The sequence below is a fragment of the Hetaerina americana genome, unplaced genomic scaffold (assembly GCF_022747635.1).
Source record: "Hetaerina americana unplaced genomic scaffold, ioHetAmer1.1.p SCAF_92, whole genome shotgun sequence".
NCBI classification, from domain to species: Eukaryota; Metazoa; Arthropoda; class Insecta; order Odonata; family Calopterygidae; genus Hetaerina; species Hetaerina americana.
The window spans coordinates 156,976-174,830 of NW_027287561.1; the positions used below are offsets into that span (position 1 = coordinate 156,976).

The window sequence follows — 17,855 nt, forward strand, 5'->3', positions numbered from 1 at the left end:
TGTACAGTCATCCCTAACTTTTGTGCCATTCATTATCTTAATGATGAAATACAGTTTTCATCTTATGAAGGGTGACCATTGGAAAAGGAGGTGCTTAAAATAATCATTTTCTACATTGTTAATGTAAATTTATCATGGCATAATACCATGATTAAAATTTAATAACCGTATTTTGTCTTGCATAAATATTATCCAACATTTCATAAGGTTGGGTGAGCTTCTTCGTACTACTCCTTGTTTAACCCTCTGAATGCATTTAAACTTCACCTTCATTACAAAAATTTTTTGCCTTACACTAACCAGGATGTTATAAGTATACTAAGGCATTTAAATCTGGATACAAATAAAAAAATTCCTTTCTCTGATTTTTATATTTTGCAATCTGAAATGCACAGGGAATTGACCCTTTTCTTTTAAATACTTTCATTGTGGTAGCTTTGCCACTTTTGAATTTCTACACATTTCTGCTTTCGCCTCACTCATTACATGAAAGTCAAATTAGCAATTTTCCATGGATCTATCCTTGGTCTGTATACAGACTGACGGACAAGTGATTGTTAACTATAGGTTTCAGGTTTTAGTTTGCATTTCTACTTTGGCATAATTCTCTTCTTTCATGTATTGAACATACCTTGACTTAATTATACCAAAATTTATGCAATGAAGTAGCTGCTTTACTTGGCATTTTCATTTCATTGAGTCATGCATGATCATACTGTTGACAAGCTAGTTCCAGTATTTTGTTAACAACACATGATGATACTGAGATATTTTAACTGGAGGTATAGAACAAAAGTCTGTGAACACATCATTCATATAGGAAAAAAGCATGAAAAACTACCTTGTGGAGAAACTTGTAATGGTGTAGTTGGTACACTTCGTCCTGTGCCAGACTCTTCCAACTGAGAAAGGTCCATCCTCGTGTCATCAATTCCTTCAGAGGCAACTTGGGCAAGGCCACCTGCAGGGATAGCAAAATTCTGGGTATAAAGCATGGTAATTTGAATTACAACACTCTAGCCCATCTAATATGCCTATTTTTTAAAAACTAGGAAGTAATTTCAGAGAATAGCACTATGCAAAATTATTACACATCGTATTAAGAGAATCAGCAAGGAAGGAAGTTCAAGTTCTATTAAGAAAGAGCAAGTTCTCAAAAGAATAAAATACAATGCACTATGCAGATTAAAAAGACTGCAATCAATAGACTTGCATAACATAGTTCATGTGGAAAAAATTATACCATCAACAGGTTTGGACCAAAGTTGGGTTAACAGCTTCTGATATTTCTGTCACCATTTAACTATACATCTAACAAGATGGGCACTAAATGCTGGCCAGAATCCAAGATGGAACTTAAGGGAAATACCAAGGAATTCTATAATACAGTAGATGTTAGGAAAACTTGGCAGACCATATTTACCCTTCATCAAAAAGAGAGACAATGCTTTCCCTGATGAAAGAACTAATTGGTAGCCTTAAAATCCCACGGGCGGTAGAAAGTGAGCCTCTTCAAACCCCAAATGGAAGCAATGACCTTCACTTCCATTCCACTACATTCACAGGTATGATGTCTAGGCAGCCAACAACCCAGGAACATACATCATCTCTTCAAGAAGTTCCCAAACTTAATTTATTACAAATACTTCAATAACAATTTATTGGTCATGGTCCCCTTCAAAGTACTCTCCTCCCCAGCATATGTGTACACTTGTCCCAACGTTGTTCACACATTTTGAAACAGTCTTGGAACGCTTCTTTTAGAATGCTCTTTAGGTCCTCCGTCGAATATTTCTTTATCTTTGGAATGGTGGCAAATCTTTTTCCTTTGAGAGGGGTTTTTAGTTTGGGGAACAGGAAAAAATCACATTGGGCCAGGTGTGGTGAGTAGGGTGGGTGGGGGAGCACAGCCATGCTTTTACCACATTCTCTCTTTTGGGCATTTCATAACCCCATTCTTTCATAACATCTTCCACTGATTGCCACCCCTTTTTGAACTGGGTAAACCACTCATAACACACGATTCATTTCACAGCATCCTCACCATAAGCCCCGACTCATAATCAAATCAAAAGTTACCATGAAGCATTGGCAGAGTTTCACACAGAATTTCACAGAACAGTGCTGCTCTTTCAAAGAGCTCCTTTCCATGGATCCGATTTTCTATCAAACTCAACGAACACCCCTTCACATGAACAGCTGTAACTAACCAAACTAACAAGATAACTACAAAGTGGTTTAAGGCGGTTATTTGAGAAGTTTCCATGGACATAATGCCTCCAAGTGAATTAAAAAATAACCAACTGGGAGGTCTGCTGTTCAAAAAGTTTGGGAATTTTTTAACAGACCCTGTACAGAAAGGAATTTGAAATCAATGAGACCGTTGACGAGACAAATCCACAGAACTATTTAAGATTTTACGAAAGCATTGGAGAAAGAGTTTTCATGAACTAATTCAGGATTGAGAATAGTAGTTTGGGTTTAAGGGTCATTCAACAGCTATGGCCATTTTGCACCACTGTCAATAAGTTTAAAACCTCAATACCCGTTTCATAAATATATAAATAAACTCCCTAAACAACAAGGACACTACAACTTAAGTTTTCCCATTAGGCCAGTTTCCCTTAAAAAATGTTAAAACCTCATTTAAAGAGTTGGGGTCATCCTCGAAAATATTATTTGAATCACCCCTTTCATTCAAAGTGTCTCTGGCCCTTCGATATTTGTTGCACTGTGCTAAAATGTGGTTCTCCATCAGGGTCAAGTTTCAAACATCGGAGGCAAGTTGTGCTCATTCCACCGTGAAGAGGTACGAGTGCTTGAGGGCACAGTTCCTTATCCTCAAATTCATTATGGCGACCTCTTAGCTCCCATTTTTTCAGACGGAAGAGGGCCACGCCGAAATGACAGACTTCATTGCTCTCAGTTCGTTGTTACCCACGGACTGCCATGTTCCCTTCCCCTCTTGTTTGAAACCAAGTTCTGCAAAGCGACTTTAAGGTTGTCCACAGGTACTGACATGGAACTGGTCTCGAGCTTACCCAGAGCTTCCTTGGCTGTTTGTCGGCTTTCTCATTATATGACCAGGAGTCCATAAAGGTGATATCCTGTTCCCCTTCCTCTGAAGAGATAAAGAGGGTGGAATGGATCGCCTGAACTATCGGGTGCATTAATGAGAAGACCAATGTGGATTTCAATGCGTTCAATGAATCTGAGCAGATGAAAAAAGAGCCATTATTTCATTAAGGGCTATCCTAATTGCCGACAGTTCAGCTGAGGAAATACTGCAATATGTATTCAGTTTTTCCCTCAAGACTCCATGATAGTGGAAGTCCAGCACACAGGCACATGCAGATTCCGACTTTGACCCATTGGTATAGACAGGGACTAAGTTGGAGTGCGATCCAAGGAAGACACCCGAGTCGCTTGTATTCTGAATGCTTTAGGATGTGTCACATGGTTGAAAAAATCAGGCTTTGGTGTTAACCAAGGCAGATAATTAACGTAAAAAACAGTATACTTTGGGAAAGGTAAAATTAAATTCATGGATCAAATGATTGAAACGAATGGCTAGGGGCCTAGCGGCCCCGCTCTGCCTATTAAATACATTATCCATTATGAAAGTTATGTGCATGATTTTATTGTGGCGCAACTATCCATTTTGGCACGGTAAAACCAGTCGGGAAATGTGGTGGGGTGTCTGCCCTTCCAACGCAGCAGGTTGCCAGTTTGCTCCGAAATTGTCACAAGAAGAGAATTCTATAGCCAATAAAAATAATTAAGAAGAACTCCATATTGGCTATAGGATTCTCTTCTTGTGACAATTTCTTCAACAGCCAATAGCTCCACATCCTCTATTTTGAGTTTGCTCAGAGCTGAGCCAAAAGACGTGCCTCTGCATATAGTGTTTTCCAATTTTGCAAAGCGGCATTATGGAGTGTTTGCTTGACCATGGCAATGCCCCAAGCCACATGCCCTTCATCGCCACCAACTTCCTGGCCCGGAGCACTACCCCAGGTCCCCCAGCCCCCCTACAGTCCCGGCTTGGCTAAGTGAAACTTTATTTTATATACCTGACTAAAGAGAGAGCTGATAGGAAAGCATTGGGAGACTGTAGAAAACATTCAAAAGCATGTTACCATGTTCCTAAAGACACTCCTATCGAGAAGTTTCACAGTGCCTTCTAGGCATGGCAGACACGTCTCAGCTAGTGTATTGATGCAGGGAGAGAGTATTTTGAAGAATTCCAAGCATTTGTATGAGTATGATCAATAAATCCATTTTTTCCAGAGAAATAAAATCAAGCGAGTTATTTTCATAATGGACAATGCATATCTGAATACCATGGGTAAAAAGGGATGTTAAAACATGGGTGGTTCATCACAGATAAAACCCTACAGCCATAATTGCCCATCAGAAAGCTCCTACGGGCTGGCAAAGGAGGCTCCCCTGCATCAGCAAGTAGACTTGGGACTGGACTGGTTATAAATGCCCCAGTGGCCAACCGAATCCAAGCATTGTGAACACAGGTAAGGGGTCTCAAGTAAGACTCTCGCCCTGAAGAATATGCTATGGAACCATAGTCCAGTTTCGATCGCACCAAGCCTCTGTACAATAAAAGCATGGTGGTGCGGTCTGCTCCCCATGTGGAGTGAGTTAAAAACTTTAAAACGTTGAGGGTTTGGCGACACGTCTCGCGTAATACGCGAATATGCTCCCGCCAGTTCAGCTTCTGGTCCAGGATCATGCCAAGAAAGCGGACTGACTCCACAAATGGGAGAATCCTACCCAACAGGGTTAGGGTCGGGGTGATGTGATAAACGCGAAGACGGTGAAAATGCATGCATTTCGTTTTCTCCGCGGAGAAGCGAAATCCATTCTTTCGCGACCACTCTCCCAGTTTGTTTAGAGTCACCTGGGCTTGCCTGGAAGCGTTTGGCAGTCGTGTCGACCGGCAAAATATGGCTAGGTCGTCCACATAGAGCGATGCCATCACCGGGGCATTGATGCATTCCACCACGTCGTTGATGGCGATGGCAAATAACGTCACGCTCAGTACTGAACCCTGGGGTACCCCGTTTTCCTGTGTAAAAGATCGGGAAAAGTGCTTCCCAGTCCTTACTTTAAAAAGGCGGTTTGTTAAAAAATTTCAGATAAATAGGGCCATGTTGCCTCTAAATCCCCACTTGTGCAACGTGTTAAGGATTCTCCATCGCCACACACTATCATAGGCCTTCTCCAGGTCGAAGAAGACTGCTATGACGTGTTGACGCTGGAGAAAGATTTCCTGGACGAAGTTCTCAGTGCGCACCAGATGGTCTGTCGTGGACCTGCCACGCCAAAAGCCGCACTGAGCGTCGGAGAGCAGGTGTCGACTCTCCAAGCACCACATGAGACGTCGGTTCACCATCCATTCCATCACCTTGCACAGGCAGCTGGTGAGAGATATGGGACGGTAGTTATTTGGGTCATTTTTGTCCTTGCCCTGTTTCGAAATTGGTATCACGATGGCCTCTCGCCAGGAATTTGGAAAACTGCCCTCGTTCCAAAGTTGGTTGAGGGTATTTAGGACCTCCCCAATCGCAGTTTCCGGAATGTTCCGGAGAAATGCGTTGTGGATTTCGTCCGCCCCTGGCGAGGTGTTATGGGAGTCTTCGATGGCAGATTTAAGCTCCCAGGGCGTGAAAGGCTCATTGTAATATTCAGATGTAGGACCTGCACCAAAATTGAGAGGGACTGTCTCGCATCGCCTCTTCATGTTCGCAAAGTCCGCGGCATAGCCCTCGTCACTGCTATTGGTCGCGAACTGACTGGCAAATATGTTGCTTATTTCGGCAGGTGAAGTAACCACCCGGCCAGCAACAAGCAATGGCGAGATGACAAATGAGCCCTTGGACCCGGAGATTTTCTTAACTTTGTCCCATACCTGACCAAGTGGTGTGCGATGGTTGATGGTAGAGACGAATTCTATCCAGGAAGCCCTCTTGGCCTCCTTGACGGCCCTTCGAGCTCGCGCTCTCAGGCGGTGGTACGATGCCAGATTAGTTGCCGCGGGATATTTTTTAAAAATATTCAATGCTTTTTTCCTCGCCCGGATAGCCCTGTCGCATTCCCCGTTCCAACAAGGGACAGCAGCTCGATTAAGATTCCCGGACGTACGAGGGATACTTTTGGTAGCAGCCGCCAAGAGCATTGAACTTAGTTTCTCGACGTTGTGCAACGCGTCGAAACTTGCGTCATGTTTATATATAAACATATGCTTGAAAAGCGGCCAGTCCGCACAGTTAATACACCACTTTTCCGGAGGTTTTGAAATGTTGGGCGAAGAGTCTTCTTTAACGAGTAGAAGAGGAAAATGGTCACTCCCACAGAGATCATTGTGGGTGGACATGCTCAGCTTTGGGGCTAGACTTCCCGAGCATAGACAAAGATCTATAGCTGAGAATTCCCCATTGAAGCTGTTAAAGCAAGTTTTTTCGCCGCTATTTAATAATAACAGGTTAAAATCCTCAATAAAGTTGGATAAGATTCGTCCTCTCCTATTAATTTGGGTTTCTGGCCCTCCCCAGAGAGGGTCATGGGCATTAAAATCTCCCATCAAAATGAACGGCTGAGGAAGCTGGCGGACAAGGGCTTCAAGGTTCAGGCGGGTCACCGGTGCACCTTCTGGCAGATACACGTTACATAACGTCATCCTCTCAGGGGTGTGCACCGTGACAGCGACGGCCTGGAATGGAGAGTTCAGTTGGACTCGGGAGGTGTAAAGGGCCTCACGGGTCGCATCCGCTACTCCACCTTGGGCTCGTTGGCCACTTAGGTCATCCATTCTAAAAACAGTGAACTCCTTCAGAATACCCTTATCTTCAGCCTTAAAATGGGTCTCTTGGAGACAAATGCAAGAGGGTTTAAAATCTTGGATTAAAATGGCCAGCTCCTCCTTGTGCCGATAAAAACCATTGCAGTTCCACTGCAATATGGAACACATTTAAAGTTCTAAATTAAAATGAATAAATAAATAAGTTGACTAAAAAGGGAGATGACCAGCTCTATTGAGGTTATCACTTGAAGCGATGTTTCCTCTTCCACTCGTTTGCGAAGACCTCTGTATCAGAGATACTCTGGTCCTCTTCAATTACCTCCGGCTTCTTTGGCTTGTATGGAGGCGGTGGGGAAGGTGTATTCTCACGCCCTTTTGGCGTGTTCCCCTTGGTGGTTTTTTGTGGGCTCTTCTTTGAAGGGCCCACAGGAGTAGGTGGCTCCTTGTCCACCTTACTCTTCGTATCTTTCACCCTTTTGGGTTTAGGCGCTTGCATGTCAATAGGGGACTCTTTCGGGATCTCTGTCTGCGTGGCGATGGTACACTTTACACATGGCGTGGTTGCAACGGAAGCAAAGGACCGGGAGAAAGTTGGGGCGATTAGCGCCCTGTATTTTCTCCTCGCTTCCGCATATGGGATTTTTTCCAATGTTTTAATCTCCATGACTTTCCTCTCTTCTTTCATCTTCGGGCAATCCCGAGAGTACACTGGGTGTGTACCCTCGCAATTGACACAAAGAGGTTCCGAAGAGCACTCTTTATCCTCGTGCGTGTCTTTGCCACAGCGCGGGCAGGTGGCCTTGCCCTCGCAGCGACATGGCCGAACCGTTGGCATTTGAAACAATGCACGGGATTTGGGATGAATGGCCTCACTGGTACCGATTCATAGCCCACAAACACCTTGTCGGGTAGTCTATCACGCGCAAACGTCAAGATCACGGAGGTGCTGTTAACGTTTTCTCCGTTGCGCCTTGTGGTGAGTCGACGACAATCAGGCACTCCCTGAGAGAACATTTCTCTCTTGATTTCTTCCATGTCCACGTATAGGAGGTCGTAGTGACTGATGACTCCCCGACAGGTGTTAAGAGTGCGGTGCACCTCCACCTTAATCGGAATGTCATGGAGCATTCCCATAGCCAGCAGTTTTTCGCTCTGTGTATCGTTCAGGGTCTCTATAAGAAGTGTACCATCCCTGAGCTTCTTCACGCTCTTTGGGTCGCCAGGCACAATCTGTGACAACACTCTGCGAATTAAGAAAGGGGAAACCTTTTTCAAGGTCTCACCATCCTTTATACACGACATAATCAAATAGCGCTTACATGCGCCAATACACTTCTCTCCCCTGCCGGTGTCCGGACGGGATCTTTTTAGTGGTGGAAAGGGTTTTTCCTCCATAATAATAAATGATTCGTCCCTCGGCCTCGCCACCCGCCATGGAGCCACACATTTGGGACACCGCTCCGCCGAACCGGAGTGGTCGCCAGGGCTAACTCGAGGCATATAGTGCTTCAGGAGTGGTCTGTTTCGGGGTGGATCTTCCGTGCAAGGGCCAACCAAAACCCTTACATCTCCGACCTCCCTACGCAGACCCCCACAACCTTGGCACTCGCCACCGGAGCGAAAACGCGATGGAAGCCGATTGACCGGGAGTGGCTAGCTCCCGGCCTCCTGTTTAAGCAAAATCTGGGGCCAAAGAGGGATATCGCTCTCCAGTCCATACAGGGCATCCGAAACCCTGCTGGGAACCAGAAAGATCACCTTCCAGGATCCCCTTCTCTCCCTTACGGGTCTCCAGGCACGGCGAACACCTGGGCGGATCGCAGGCCAGATGGTATGGCCGCTCACAGACTGTGGATCCACAGCACTGTCCGGGCACATCCCTTGCTGGCTTGGGGTTTGTTTTTGGGGTTTTCTCCCCGCCCTTTTAGTCGCCTCTTACGACAAGCAGGGATACTGCCGCCAGCTATGACCCTCAGGAGCAAATTTGTGTCATCACGGACAGAGCCCAACACCTCATCAGCAATGTTAATGCATAGCTGTTTATGCTCGAATTTGAGTAATTTTGGTACAAATTTTGCGGCGACCCGTGCCATGCCCAAATCATTGGTAATGGCACGAGCCAATTGATGTCCTCAGCAACTTCTCTAATGGTGAGTCGACGATTGGCCAATACTATATTCTTCACTTCATCAATGTTTTCGCCTGTTGTTGACGTGCTCGGGCATCCAGCAAGCTCTTCGTCGTTCACATCTTTTTGGCCATCTGAGAACATTTTGTACCACCAATTAACATTGCTTCGGTCCAAGGTAGCTTCTCCATATGCCACAGTCAACATTCGGAATGCGTCCGCGCACTTAATTTTGTTTTTCACACAAAATTTGATTCTGATTCTTTGATACATTTTTTGGAACAGGCAAAAATCGGAGACGAGCCAAAACATGTCCAAGCAAAACAGCTGCCAACAATTAAACTGAACATTCAAAATGCCCAACTTTTTGGTATAAGTGCGAGACATAAGTGCAAACATAACACCACAAAAAATCAAATATGCGTAACCCGTGAAAATTCAAAATTCACAATACTTTATGAAGAGACCTCGTAAACCAGAAACGAAGCTGTGGGTGGAAACTGGTGGTTCAGTGCCAAAGAAAGAAGTTGACAGCAATCGCCAGAAAGGTCATGGCTGGCATGTTTTGGGATGCGAAAGCAATCCTGTTAATTGATTACCTTGGAAAAGGCGGAACAATTACAGGCGAATACAACTCCAACCTTCTTGACCAACTGGATGCCAAAATTCATGAGAAGAGGCCAGGCTTGAATAAAAAGAAATCATCTTTCACCAAGACAACGCACCCACTCACAAAGGTGCATTGGCGATGGAAAAACTATGGAATTTGTGGCACAATTTGCTCTGCCATCCCCCATATTCTCTTGATTTAGCACCCTCAGACTTCCATCTGTTCCAATCCTTGAAGAAATTAGTATAGCGTGGAAACATGGTCATTAAAGCAAAAGGATGGATATAGAGTGGGCAGAAAGGAAAACAAATGAGGAAGTACTGGGTATGGGGGGGAAGAGATGGAATTAATGGGAGAAATCATACGGAGGCAGGAAAGATGGGTGCCAAGGGATGAGGAAAGTGTAAGCTGATGGGAACTCATGATTTTGTATTGCTAATATTCCTGTAGCACCACCACTGCCTTCTTCAAAAGAAAAGAGAGCATGGGTCATAGGTGGGAGGGATGGGCACCTACAGAGACCTTTCCAATGCTGTAACAGTCACTGGGGAAACCATGGGAGCAACTACCAACACTATTACAAATAAATACTTTTTTATATATAAATTCATTTTTACACATAACAAAATTTAACAATAGCATTTCCCAAAGGAATTCACATTTTCTGGTTTAATAGACTGAAGTTTAATATTTTTATGGATGCATGCATTTTTTTTCACCAGTTGATGGAAAGCAAATTTAATCAATTTCATTACCTGTCCTGGCAGCTGAAGGGGTTACTGAAACAGGAGCAACAGCTACCGGCTGTGGTCCATCAGAAGTGGATGCAAAAGTAAATCGTGCCGTAGGAACTTGAGGGGAGCTTACAGCCTCTCCAAATCCATCCATGCGACGGGGCACAAAGAGAGTTGGGGTACTTGGTACAATGCTATCATCCACACTTTCTTCATAAGACTGCGGAGGCTATTGAATAATAAATGAAGCACATGGTAGAGAAATTAATTTCTCCTAAATTATAATGCCCCAATTCTGTGGGGTCTGGAAAGGATAATCATTATTGCACACACACATACATACGTGTATATATATATATATATATATATATATATATATATATATACATACATATATATACATATATATACATATATATACATATATATACATATATATACATATATATACATATATATACATATATATACATATATATACATATATATACATATATATACATATATATATATATATATATATATATACATATATATACATATATATACATATATATACATATATATATACATATACATATATATATATACATATATATATACATATATATATACATATATATATATATATACATATATATATACATATATATATGTATATATATATATGTATACATATATATATACATATATATATATACATATATATATATACATATACATATATATATATGTATATATATACATATATGTATATATATATACATATATGTATACATATATATATACATATATGTATACATATATATATACATATATGTATACATATATGTATATATATATACATATATGTATACATATATATATACATATATGTATACATACATATATATATATATATATATATATATATATATATATATATATATATATATATATATATATATATTATATTATGGTTAGGCATAAATTTATCAACTGTGATTAAGTAGTAGTATTTGTATTTAGGGGAGGCGACCGAGAGCTGAGGTCATTTGCGCCATAGGGGATGGGCAGGAAAGGATGAAGGGTGGAGAGAAACCCGGCGTCGGCATTAGCCTACTCTAAATAAGGAAAGGCGCCTAGGGGTCCACAGCTTAACGTCCATCCGATGGGCGGCAGTAGTAGTAGTTTTAGGGGTTTGTAGGGTGCGTCGACAGCTATGGTCATTTTGCACCACTGTCATAACGTAAAACTTATGTTCCTTTTAAACTAGGAATAAGTAAACAAATAAATACGAATAAATATATAAATAAATAAAATAAACAAAAAAAAAGGAAAATGCTAAAATCAAAAGCATTAAAATTATGAGCTCCAAAGTTAAAGCTGCCCCATTAAACCGGTTGACCTTAAAAAACTTAAGACTCGGTTAATAGACCCAGAGTCATCCCCTAAAATATTTTTTAAGTCTCCCCTTATCTTCAACATGTCTCTGGCCCTTTGGTATGTTGTGCATTCCGTCAGGATATGTTTTATCGTCAGGGGTTGGAAACACTCATTGCAGCGGGGCTGTTCTTTTACCTCCGTAAAGAGGTACGAATGAGTGAGGGCAGAGTGTCCTATTCTCAGGCGCGTAATCATGACCTCTTCCCTCCGAATTTTCCGGATGGAAGAGGACCATGGTGAAACGACCGGTTTTATTGCCCTGAGTTTATTATTTTGCAGAGACTGCCAAGTCTCCTTCCACTGATGCAGGACCGAGTTCCGCAAGGCGGCCTTTACGTCCTCCATTGGAACCAAGGTGGAGTCGGTCTCAGGTTTTCGAAGGGCATCCTTCGCTGCCTGGTCAGCTTTTTCGTTACCTCTTATGCCGACGTGACCAGGAGTCCATATAAAGGAGACCCTGTTCCCCTTTCTCTGAAGGGACAACAGGGTATAATGGATCTCCTGGACTATCGGGTGCACAGGTGCAAAGACCAATATAGATTTTAGGGCGCTCAACGAGTCTGTGCAGATGAGGAAAGAGCCATCGCTTTCTTTTATTTCTCCTAGGGCCGTCCTTATGGCTGACAGCTCGGCTGTGAAAATGCTGCAAGAAGTGTGCAGTTTTTTCCTCACGACTCCATGGTAGTGGGACACGACCGCATAGGCACATGCAGATTCTGACTTTGACCCGTCGGTGTAGACTGGGACAAAGTCAGAAAGTGAACCGAGGACGGCACTGAAGAGCTGCTGGTATTCGGAATCGGTCGTCTTGGCTTTGCGGCGTGCACTGGCAATGAGTTTAATATCCGGCATTGGCGTTAACCAAGGCGGGTACTTAGCATAGGAGACGGGGCATACTTGAGGAAATGTAAAATTTACCGCGTTAATAAAATCATTAAAACGAACGGCAAAGGGCCTAGTTGCCCTTCTCCGCCTGTTAAATAAGTCTAAAAACCGTTGGTTAATAACTATGTTAAAACAAGGGTGGATTGTCTCTGATAAAATTTTACAGGCATAGTTGCCCATTAAAATCATCCTGCGGGTATCCAACGGAGGCTCCCCTGCGTCTGCAAGTAAGCTTGGGACTGGGCTTGTTCTAAATGCCCCGGTGGCCAACCGTATCCCAGCATTGTGGACACATGTAAGTGGTCTCAAGTAAGACTCTCGTCCTGAGGAATACACTATGGAACCATAGTCCAGTTTGGATCGCACCAAGCCTCTGTACAATAAAAGCATGCTGGTGCGGTCTGCTCCCCAAGTGGAGTGAGTTAAAAACTTTAAAACGTTGAGGGTTTGGCGACACCTCTCACGTAACACGCGGATATGCTCCCGCCTGTTCAGCTTTTGGTCCAGGATCATGCCGAGAAAGCGGACGGACTCCACAAATGGAAGAATCCTACCCAACAGGGTTAGGGTCGGGGTAACGTGGTAACCGCGAAGACGGTGAAAGTGCACGCATTTCGTTTTCTCCATGGAGAAACGAAATCCGTTCTTTCGCGACCACTCTCCCAGTTTGTTCAGAATCACCTGGGCTTGCCTGGAAGCGTTTGGCAGTCGTGTCGACCGGCAAAATATGGCTAGGTCGTCCACATAGAGCGATGCCATCACCGGGGCATTGATGCATTCCACCACGTCGTTGATGGCGATGGCAAATAACGTCACGCTCAGTACTGAACCCTGGGGTACCCCGTTTTCCTGCGTAAAAGATCGGGAAAAGTGCTTCCCAGTCCTTACTTTAAAAAGGCGGTTGGTTAAAAAATTTCTGATAAATAGGGCCATGTTGCCTCTAAATCCCCACTTGTGGAGCGTGTTGAGGATTCTCCATCGCCACACACTATCATAGGCCTTCTCCAGGTCGAAGAAGACTGCTATGACGTGTTGACGTTGGAGAAAGGCTTCCTGGATGAAGTTCTCAGTGCGAACCAGATGGTCTGTCGTGGACCTGCCACGCCGAAAGCCGCACTGAGCGTCGGAGAGCAGGTGTCGACTCTCCAAGCACCACATGAGACGTCGGTTTACCATCCGTTCCATCACCTTGCACAGGCAGCTGGTGAGAGATATGGGACGGTAGTTGTTCGGGTCATTTTTGTCCTTGCCCTGTTTTGGGATTGGTATCACGATGGACTCTCGCCAGGCATTTGGAAAACTGCCCTCGTTCCAGAGTTGGTTGAGGGTATTTAGGACCTCCCCAATCGCGGTTTCCGGAATGTTCCGGAGAAATGCGTTGTGGATTTCGTCCGCCCCTGGCGAGGTGTAATGGGAGTCTTCGATGGCGGATTTAAGCTCCCAGGACGTGAAAGGCTCATTGTAATAGTCGCTTGTAGGACCTGCACCAAAATTGAGAGGGACTCTCTCGCATCGCCTCTTCCGGTTCGCAAAGTCCGCGGCATAGCCCTCGTCACTGCTATTGGCCGCGAACTGACTGGCAAATATGTTGCTTATTTCGGCAGGTGAATTAACCACCCGGCCAGCAACAAGCAATGGCGAGATGACAAATGAGCCCTTGGACCCGGAGATTTTCTTGACTTTGTCCCATACCTGACCAAGTGGCGTGCGATGGTTGATGGTAGAGACGTATTCTATCCAGGAAGCCCTCTTGGCCTCCTTCACGGCCCTTCGAGCTCGCGCTCTCAGGCGGCGGTACGATGCCAGATTAGTTGCCGTGGGGTATTTTCTAAAAATACTCAATGCTTTTTTCCTCGCCCGAATCGCCCGGTCGCATTCCCCGTTCCACCAAGGGACAGGAGCTCGATTAATGTTCCCGGACGTACGAGGGATACTTTTGGTAGCTGCCGCCAACAGCGTTGAACTTAGTTTATCGACGTTGTGCAACGCGTCGAAACTTGCGTCGTCTTTATATGTAAACGTGCGCTTGAAAAGTGGCCAGTCCGCACGGTTAATACGCCACTTTTCCGGAGGTTTTGAAATGGTGGGCGAAGAGTCTTCTTTAACGAGTAGAAGAGGAAAATGGTCACTCCCACAGAGATCGTTGTGGGTGGACATTTTCAGCTTTGGGGCTAGACTTCTCGAGCATAGACAAAGATCTATTGCTGAGAATTCCCCATTGAAGCTGTTAAAGCGGGTTTTTTCGCCGCTATTTAATAAAAACAGGTTAAAATCCTCAATAAAGTTGGATAAAATTCGACCTCTCCTATTGCTTTGGGTTTCTGGCCCTCCCCAGAGAGGATCATGGGCATTAAAATCTCCCATCAAAATGAACGGCTGAGGAAGCTGGTGGACAAGGGCTTCAAGGTTCAGGCGGGTCACCGGTGCACCCTCTGGCAGATACACGTTGCATAACGTCATCCTCTCAGGGGTGTGCACCGTGACAGCGACGGCCTGGAATGGAGAGTTCAGTTGGACTCGCGAGGTGTAAAGGGCCTCACGGGCCGCAACTGCTACTCCCCCTTGGGCTCGTTGGCCACTTAGGTCATCCGTTCTAAAAACAGTGAACCCCTTCAAAATACCCTTATCTTCAGCCTTAAAATGGGTCTCTTGGAGACAAATACAAGAGGGTTTAAAATCTTGGATTAAAATGGCCAGCTCCTCCTTGTGCCGATAAAAGCCATTGCAGTTCCACTGCAGAATGGAACACATTTAAAGTGTTAAATTAGAATGAATAAATAAATAAATATATAAATAAATAAGATGACTAAAAAGGGAGATGACCAACTCTATTGAGGTTATCGCTTGAAGCGATGTTTCCTCTTCCACTCGTTTGCGAAGACCTCTGTATCAGAGATACTCTGGTCCTCTTCAATTACCTCCGGCTTCTTTGGCTTCAGTGGAGGCGGCGGGGAAGGTGTATTCTCACGCCCTTTTGGCGTGTTCCCCTTGGTGGTTTTTTGTGGGCTCTTCTTTGAGGGGCCCACAGGAGTAGGTGGCTCCTTGTCCACCTTACTCTTTCCATCCTTCACCCTTTTTGGTTTAGGCACTTGCGTGGTTTCTATTGGGGATTCTTTCGGGATCTCTGTCTGCGTGGCGATGGTACACTTTACACATTGCGTGGTTGCAACGGAAGCAAAGGACCGGGAGAAAGTTGGAGCGATTAGCGCCCTGTATTTTCTCCTCGCTTCCGCATATGGGATTTTTTCCAGTGTTTTTATCTCCATGACTTTCCTCTCTTCTTGCGGCGTACTCACTCTAAGTGCCCTCCACAAAGCACCTCAAGTAGGGATGGAGATACCTCTGAAAAATATTCAACACTGCCGGGATTTGAACTCAGGCCCTCTGGGTGGGAAGCCAATACATTAGCCCCCGCACCATCTCGATCCCCACAACTGTGATTAATTAGCACTATTTCCCAGGAGAAGATGTGGACTTGGTCCATAATGCCGTTAAGAGTAGCATACCATTCAAAAAGATAAAACAGGGAAGATGGTTTCGGGAATGGCATTTGGAAAAATTAAAAGAAATGGTAAGACAGGAGTATCAACAGGCTTGGGAAAAAAAATCACAAGTGACGAATGAGAGCAGGATACTACATATAGATGAAAATGGGAACATATCAAATTTAGAATATCGAGAGCCGCAAACTACACCATAGGATCTATGAATAGGCAAAGAGTGATGAAACCATGCATGGATTACGACTGAGATGATTAGAAAGATATGAGAGAAGGAAACCTAAGAATATAAACTCTGAGTTTGGTAGGAGGTAGTAAAAACAGCCAAAATATAAACTGAGGTGGGTGACAAATAGAGCGAAAGAAGTTTGGTGTAAACACAAGTGACAAGATATAAGGAGGAGGATGAGGGAGAGAATAACCTAGTCAGCCAATATAATGGCAAAAAAATTATACGTCACACATATAATATTGTTTTGTATTGGTTCTGAGACAATGAATGCAAGCTGAGATAGGTTTATATTAATTTAAATATCTTTACTTGGGAGATACTCAGACAATATAATATCATATATCATTCTAAACACCTATTCTAAAATGCATGGTTCTCTTGTCCTTTATTCTTTAATATAGCTTTTTTCATGTTCCCATTTTTCTTCCATTGTACCCAGCTCCACTCCTCAAACATAATTTACTCAGCAGCCTGCTGATACTCTTTTCTTGCCACTCTGTTTAATGCTTCTACAGTCCATTTCCCAAACCATCTTCGCTATTTCACTTTTTTTATCAGACTCAACCCTAAGTTCGAATCTGAACCATGTGGACCAGAACAATGACCAAATTCGTTGGTTCTGCATTTATCTCTGCTTGTAAAATTCTATCCGTTTCTTGCTCTATGTTGACTATGCTTCTTCCTACCTTTTTATTCAATATTATGGCAACCTCCCCTCATTTGCTCCCTTCCCCTCTGCTGTACATTGCTCCACGACTGTCACTCCAGCGATCCCCACTATACTTCCCTTCCACCCCTCACACAGCCCTCAATATCCATATTTCTTCTTTCCATCTCCCTCGCTTTATCTTTCCCCTTTTACAGTTTCACCCTCACAGGCCCTAACCCTCATTTTTGTTTTGATCTCTACTGCCACTGCTAGTTTCAAGGATTTCGTAAAGCCGTGCCAATAACACTGTCAGGCACACCACACGGCACAGTGCATCTAGTCCACAATAAATATGAATCCTTTTTTCAGATCTATGCCATCATAGTTTTGAGGGATAATTAATTGAGGTGGTTTCCTATTGAAATTAAGTGTTTTTCACATCACTAGAATAATAGATGATCACTTTAGTCAACCCAAAGTTTGATATAATAGGCATGGATAAAGCTCACCTAGTACTAAACCGAATTACATTTGAAACTCACACATCAGAGAACAGGAGCAAGTTAATTTCCCTCTATTACCTGTAGTTTTACAGGAAAGTTTGATACGCTAAATAAGGCACAACTTGGGTGAAGGGCCTGGGGTGTGCAGAGTGTGCCCAGGAATCAAACCTGGGCCCCCTGGTCCATTACCAATGCACTACCATTGTCCACTACATCACTATGCCATCACCTAAGAGATTTTATAATAATAGGGCATTAATTTAATACATAATTAAAAATATATAGACTGTAGAAGAGACAATATTGTAGCAGTGAGGCAGGAATGCCATGCCACTGCCATTATCTATCAACCAACACAATAAATATGATTTC

General features: G+C 43.7%; 1 protein-coding gene across 3 annotated transcripts in view; it reads right to left on the bottom strand.

Annotated features, from left to right (window-relative positions):
• Mgtor (nuclear basket protein megator) overlaps window positions 1-17,855 on the bottom strand; it is a 160,327-nt gene that overhangs the window by 7,383 nt on the left and 135,089 nt on the right. For all 3 annotated transcript variants that reach the window (XM_071598245.1, XM_071598243.1, XM_071598246.1), the window contains exons 32-33: window positions 10,311-10,518; window positions 842-961 (exon numbers count right to left, since the gene is read on the bottom strand). In XM_071598245.1, coding sequence (XP_071454346.1) covers window positions 842-961; window positions 10,311-10,518 — 328 coding nt within the window. The remainder of the gene's footprint in view (window positions 1-841; window positions 962-10,310; window positions 10,519-17,855) is intronic.